General features: G+C 42.5%; 1 protein-coding gene across 2 annotated transcripts; it reads right to left on the bottom strand.

Annotated features, from left to right (window-relative positions):
* Positions 1–2136: 2136 nt before the first annotated feature.
* Positions 2137–5205, bottom strand: LOC147901934 (uncharacterized). 2 transcript variants are annotated; one of them, XM_087374313.1, is made up of 4 exons: positions 4259–4706; positions 3164–3249; positions 2768–2971; positions 2137–2680 (listed from the first exon to the last, which is right to left on the bottom strand). In XM_087374313.1, the coding sequence occupies exons 1-4, from the start codon at positions 4308–4310 to the stop codon at positions 2666–2668; spliced, it is 357 nt and encodes a 118-aa protein (XP_087230439.1). In that variant the 5' UTR covers positions 4311–4706; the 3' UTR covers positions 2137–2665. The 2 variants fall into 2 exon arrangements, with proteins under 2 accessions (XP_087230439.1, XP_087230438.1); XM_087374312.1 differs by lacking the exon at positions 4259–4706 and adding an exon at positions 4717–5205 and having other exon boundaries at positions 2139–2680; positions 3164–3238.
* Positions 5206–7284: the final 2079 nt, after the last annotated feature.

Raw genomic sequence — 7284 nt, 5'->3', positions numbered from 1 at the left:
ACTCAAAGTTTAAGGATGACATGATCCTTTTGTCGAGGGCTTTGTTGCTAGCTTGTGGACGGGCTCTCTCAATTAGGTGAGACCCTCGGCTTTCAATGGATGCTTAAAGGTGAGACAATGTGATCCTTAAAGGTGAGAGACACATGATCTTGGATGCTAGGTTGGATTGACATTTCCACAACATGTGGCTTGGGCCCTAGAGAGAGTTTGCCATATGCTTTTGAATTGGAGTGCCAAACTCTCCCTTGCAAGTAGAGCTGTAAGTTCATAGGCCAACATTGCATCCTATTGGTGCTTTCACAAGGGGTGCATATGACAGCTTCAATGACTATGGAGGAAAGCTTGGCAAATGATGATCTAGAGATGTAGAGCCATTCCCAAGGAGGACAAGCCATCATTGACCTAGAGATGTAGAGCCAATCCCGATAGGGCACACTGGTTATCAAAGCCTCTCCCAAACTTTGAGCCTTGAAAACTCCGACTTCAAAACACCGCAAAAGGACGATCTTTGAATACACTACCAACATTGGCCGATGACTACAACTAGCTACCTCTCCTTGGATTTTAAATCAACCTCAAGCCAAGGAAGCTTCCTTCCTCCTAGCTAGGGAAGAGAAGGCAATGGTAGCGAGAAGGGACACTAGAGATTGCTTACCTAGTGGGTAGGGAGTCACATGCAAGAAAATCCATAAGGCTATTGCCCACTCTTACCCACAAACCTCTGAGAGACCTGAGTCCTAGGAAGCATCACTACTAACATTGCCGCTTGGAACATCTTGGTGGTAGGATGCAACCTCGAAATGGGATGCCAATGGAACCGACCTTTCATCACTCTTACTAGCATCTAGATAGATATCATATACGCGTTGCAATGAGTTTGGTATTTCTAGAAGACTTGGCTTGCAAGCATATTCTACACAGAGATCAAGGACCCCATTTGGCATGTAGTCTTATGACATCTGCCCCCTCCCCCCCCTCTTCCCCCCCTTTTAATCAATGCCTCACGCATTGCTGACTATCATTTTCAAAACATTTACAGGAAGCTACACTTTTTCTTTTTGGGGGGGGGGGGAGGAAAGAGAGAGAATTTAAAATCTAGAGGTTGTGCACCTTGCATTGTCAGATTTTATGTTGAGGCATTGAGGATTGCATGACAAGGGATTGTATTTTGAGGGATGGACGATCACCTCTTCTTTGATAGCCTTCACAAGCCCAAGCTTTCCGCGGCCCTCAAGTTCACAACTGTCAACAACTCATTAGATTCTCAAATTTTCATATTTAAGTCCACATTTTGCAGGGCAGTCATCCACAACAAAAACTTCGAAGTTCTTTAACACTCCAACCATGTATTTTTCAATTCTACACCTCACTTGAAAAATCATTGTTTTTAAAAAAATTGTTCCAACAAGCCAACTTGTAATCAGCAAGAACAGGGTCATCTTGTTATTCTTGTCTATTACTGGCTTCTCTTCAAACTTTCAGCAATAAGTATCATACTTATCTGCAAGCTTGGCACTTTGGTATAAGAAATCATGGTCCATTATTTTGCTCTGAAATAAATCTCATCAGAAAGCTTTCATTCATTTCAGAAGCCAAGTTCTATTAGGCATTCCATTAACTTCCCATAGAATTCAAAATCGAGGGCAATGAAAAAGATTGACATACAAAGATTTCCAACTGTATGTCACTCAGGTTCACTCATCTCCTTTTTGCTAGCTTTCAACGAAATCAGAGCACCGCAGCTTCATACACACCAGTAGCTACAACACTGCGTATTGAATATAACTATCCCTAGATGCAGAGTCAAATGACATCAAAAATATAGTGACTTGCAAAGCCAGACTTGAGTGCGAGAACCAAACTTTGATAAAAAATGAACATCCATGTACACACCCAAAAGCAACATCTGGTTCCCCCAACATTAGCCTGCACCTAAGCTATACTTCTCATATGCTCTGTTATGGCCTGAGCCTTTGAAGTTTTCTGGACTCATCTGCTAATAGCCTTACCAAAAGGCCCCACTAACGTAATCCTGACCCCACTACAGTACATAATCACTGACCCCCCTGCAGAAGCTGTAAAAATGAAGAAAAGACACAGTGACAAACGAGACGTTTTGACCAGGAAACTCACCAAACCAATCAGAAAATGGAACTTAATTCAAATATCTGGTGAAATGTTGGCATTCCCCTGTACATTGCAAGTTGCTACGTAGATGTAGGTTGCAAATGGTGTTGCATCTAACAAGGTAAGAGCCACACGTTCAAACCCCATAGTCTAACCCCTCCTCAATGTTCAGCCCTCAACATACATATCATACCCCAAGTTGGGCACATGAAGTAGATAGTAGGGCTGGTTTCTTTTCCTTTCCAGTATATTCTATGGCAAGATCACAGCCCTGTACGAAAGCAGAAAGTGCTTTGCCTTAAATGTTTCATTCCCTTGCTGTACCTTGTCACTTGAACATCTTTCCACAAGCTCGATTCCTCTTTGGATTTCTGTACGCTGCTAAGGAGATCCCACATAGTCAGAAAGAAAATAAACGGGAACAATGCTGAGCTCCACCAGCATTGATAAGCTCACCACATTTTGCGAACCCATTAAGCAAAGAATGAGAAACCAATGCTTCTCAAGCATGTTCACATGGAACTTCCACTTGTATTGATCATATTCTCCTTCCCTGTAATCATAAAAATGGCTTAACATATGTTTGGCATTAGAATGCCACAAGAGCAGGCAGAAAAGGGTGTCCATTCAAATTACATACCCCTCGCCCAAATTTTGACGTTGTCCTCGTTCTACTTTGCAGAGGCTTATTTTTCTGTTTCTCAGCTGCAGCAAGTTTCCGGAGGCTTGGCCTGTATAAAAGTAAAACACTTCCAATTTTTCCTACCACCTGTGCTTCTGTTGCCTCCTCAATTTTTGTAGTTACTTCCTCCAGCTCTTCTGGACAGTTATCAAGTACTCTCAGCTGGAAATTTTTAACAAGTGAGAAAGCAGCTCTTGTCAGCATTGAAGCTCAAGAAGCCAGTATCATCACTGAAGTTAGTTGGTTAAACAAGCATAAAACACAATTGAAGCTTTCACCCTAAATCTTCTTCCAGGTGCTGTAAGCACCACATAAATACAAACCCGCAAGGAGAGACACAGGGTGAGGATGGACCTTCACAATTTCATTTGCTTCTAATGTATCACTTATCGCCTGTGTTAACGATGCAGTCACACCAGCCTTTCCTATCTGCACAACAACTGCCAATTCATGCTTCAAGCATCGTTGAAATTGGCTTCAAGTATTGTTGGTGATATCTTCCTTGACGGAAGAGATTAGGAATAAGAAATACATAATTATAAGCAGACTGACATTATCATCAGGAAAAAATGTGAGTCCTTTTTTGGAAATATTTAACATATTACAAGTATTGAGACTTTTGAGGTTTCAAAAAATCCTCACATTTTGAAACTGAAAAACTATGCGATCAAAGATTTTTTATAACTAGAAGCTGACTGATGTAAAACAGTGCTTGGAAGGGATGTTTATTTGCAACGTGTCCTATATCAACATATTATAGAAGTTCCATTCTAGTGGCAAGCTAGAGTATACAGTAAACTTCAATCTTATGCTGTAATGGCGATTCCAGTCTACCCAACTTCAAAGATTAGAACGAATTGAAATTTGGAAGAACTTTCAAACTAAAGAGCAGGTCTAAAATGCAATGGAGATGTGATATGGAAAACCTAAAAGGAAAAAAATGAAGAAAAAGAATGAAGTTTTTTGGCACGTCATCATGTGACACACAGCATAACACACATGGCAGCAAGACGACGAGATGGAATCTAAGAGTTCGAAGTCACCCAAAATCTCAAGGGATGACTTCCATTGATAGGGGCCATTCCAAGACTACAAGATGACCCTAGGGATTAGCGTTACACATTTTTTATGTTTTTCTTCAAAGATCTATGAGAAAGTCGAAATGAATACATAATTAAACAAGGTCAATAATAATAAATCATTCTAAGGCCTGCCCGAGATCCACATAGCGAAAGAGGGCGGAGATGATGAATTGAAAGCGATGAGGGAGACAAAGAAAGAGGGAGAGAGAGAGAGAGAGAGGGCGGAGAAGATGAGGGGGAGAGAGAGAGAGAGGCGCTAAAAATGTGGAGTTAAAAATAGCAAGTGGACTCAATAAAAAATCACGATTTTTTGAAAATTAAAAATGGCGATTTTCGCTTCTTCTGACTCGCCTTCACTTAGACCTACCTATGGCAAGCCAAAAAGTGAGCTTAACGGGATTGGGGTCTTTCTTTAGCATGCATGATGCTCTCTATGGCATGCCTTCAACCTGTAGCTCTCAACACCATCGTTAGCAACCTCGTGCTTTCTCCTATCTAAAACCCTAAACCGCACTGACTATCAGATCATTATCCGCGCCAACAAAGATTCTCTAGGTCATCCAGGTCCTAAGGCAAGGTTGTTCGAGTCATTACTTCAACATTGTTATATCAGGTTGCTGCCAAAATCGTTGCATCATACAAACGTAGGTTGTTTCCAAAAGACTGAAATTCCATACGATATCCTATGCAATTGCAAACGTTTTTGGATAGAAATGTTGGCTAGTCATAATAACATATGCTTAACTGAAAAGCCCAAAAAGCCGGAAATACCGTGGCGTTGTTAGTCTTATTTCAAAACGGTGAAAGCACTTTCGTTAGGGAGACCTGCTGCAAGATGAGCTTTTTCCCCAATCCATTGGCGTAGGCCCGCAGCTCCTTTTTCTCTTTATTTGAAAGGAGCGGAAACCTGCTCGTCCGACTCTCGGTCTGGGGACGTGGGGGCGGAAGGTCGACGACATCCAGCTCCTCTTCTTCATCATCAGAAGAGTCCAAAGCGTCCTGGAATGGCAGTAAATCATCACCGACATCGTTCAAGAGAGCGGCAAGGGCTCGAAAGAAGGAGATAGGCAGGAGAGGAGGGAAGCGAGAGATGGAAAGGGTGGGTAAGGGTGATGGGGAGGGACCAAGCCTAGGCACAACAACAAGAGGCAAGGGGTGGTGCAAAGGTAGAGAGGAGAGGGCTCGCAATGTAGAGCATCTAGCAATGCTGCAAGCTAAGAGAGAACACATGGTTGAACAAAATGATCTTCCAACCTTAGGAATTTATCTACAAGAGTAGAAGCTCCTTCTCTACTATTTCATTGCAATCTTGTGATGCTTCTTCACACATTTCAATTTGGGTTCACACATTTCAATTTGGGTTCACACGTCTCGCCGCCCCTTTTTGTTTTTGTTTAAAGAGCCGCCTTTGCTCTCTCACCAGACATCACATGGAGAACTCTTTTCTCCCACCTTATTTATTCGGTGCCACCTCAAGTGTGGCCCCTCCTTTGGAATAGCACAGCCTACACAATAACCTAGTTTGCCGGTCATAGTGAAAAGGTGGTTTGGAAACTACCCTCATGCGTGACTAGGCTCTAGGAGCCTATTCACGCCGAAGGAGACAGAGATTTCAATTTGGGTTCATGTGTCACAGTCTTTTGAAGGAAAACTTGGTTGCTACTCGAGCCCTACTCGAGAGTAGGAGCCAAAAGAAAAACCTGGTTGTCGCAAGTCAACTTTAGTAAGGGCAGAGTAGTTGCAAACCACCCTTCCCACATGAACAAGCTCTAAGGAAACCGCTAATGCTTATAGATAGTACCTAGTGGGTTGTAGTTCTCTCATTATGTCATTGATACTTTCTTTAATTCTTCAAGCAGTACTTTGTGTATGTGTGAGGATTTCTGATTTTGGTTACACGAGTATTAGAGCCAAATTCTGCTTCATACCTATAGCGTTAGGCCTAGAGGCGTTGCCCCCGAACCCTCGAGGAGTACATTGATCCTTCTACCATCTCCAAACGGTCACCATGAGACCTCATCTAGTGTCAAAACTAAGATCCTACCAATGTCCAGTGCTCACACCATGGCTTCTCCTCAATGGGGCCTTACAAAAGGGCACCATGGAACATAGGTGGTTACATATGAAAGGTGGACATTGCACATATACCAACAATTCTAGCATAACATGTTCGCAATGAATTTTGAAGCTTATTACCAACGAATATGTCATATTCCATCCTTAAGCTTGGTAAAATACATGTAATCTTGGTCAATCAAAATGCAATAGTGGAGCACTAGGTGCAATAGTATTTTTACACATAGGATGTAAAAGAGCATGCATGGGAGAGAACTTCCAAGCTATTATGATCCTAAGACACAAGATAAAAGAGGATATGTTGTACGTTAAGGTGCCTTCTTTATGACATGAGCGTGTATAACCATGGAGAAGCCATTGATGCCATTCCGTTCCCTTAGAGGCTCCACAACTTAAGGAGCTCCATGAAAGTGGTCTCTTCCTTGAACAAAGTTCCACAATTTGATAAGCATGCTTGGGCAATTGCACAATGCTTGTTTTTGCTGCATAAATAGGTGCCACTCTCAAGGTGACAAGGGAGGTATCAAGAGGAGAGAAAAAAGGCATTGTCTTTCTCTCAGGGTCAAGGCAAGTCACTTTTCGACAATTCCAAGGATAGCCCCTTCCATAGCAACTAGGACCCTAGAACCATCTAGATGTTCCTTTTCTTACACTAGAGGTGTCAGTCTTGACTCTTCAATCTCAAAATGGGGTTTCCATCTCCACAATTGGAAGCCCATTTCATCCTTTCTAGGGCTTCAACTTTGCAGCATGAGGGAGGAGCAGTGGACGATCCCCATTCTCTTTGATTTGATGATGAGGGATCAGAAGTTCAAGATGATGGAGGAATGGTTGGGATAGTAGGGGAAGGGGTTGTGTGTCATGTATGGAGACATGACTACCTTCTAGCTAGCCTTATCCCTAACAGGAGAGGTTTGTCCCTGGCAGTGGCAGTGCTCTGCCTAGAGCTAGAGATGTAGCTTAGAGGTACTGCACACTCACCACTAAATCAATTCGTTAGTCGACTTAGTGTATAGAATTCATGGTTGATGTATCACTAAAGGTAGGCATTGAGCCAGTCATGCCTTTACTAACATGGATTACTCACCATCCAAGCCCCCTGAAAAGTCAAAATTCCACAATTGTTACATAGGCTTCCATGCATTGCAGGGCCTTGTTTACCCCCTATCCCATGAGTTGGACCTTGGTGAGTTAGAACATGCATGGAGTTTATGATCTTGCAAGGCAACAGCCTCAGCAATTGATTCTTTGATAGGAGGTGCAAAGGGTTGTGGTGGGATGGGTAGTAAATTTCCTCTTGATACAATAGCACATGTT

Source organism: Dipteris shenzhenensis, chromosome 5 (genome assembly GCF_047967505.1).
Source record: "Dipteris shenzhenensis isolate YYH24624 ecotype China chromosome 5, Dip_SZ_1.0, whole genome shotgun sequence".
In the NCBI taxonomy this organism is placed as follows: domain Eukaryota; kingdom Viridiplantae; phylum Streptophyta; class Polypodiopsida; order Gleicheniales; family Dipteridaceae; genus Dipteris; species Dipteris shenzhenensis.
This window is presented reverse-complemented; position numbering and strand designations above follow the sequence as displayed.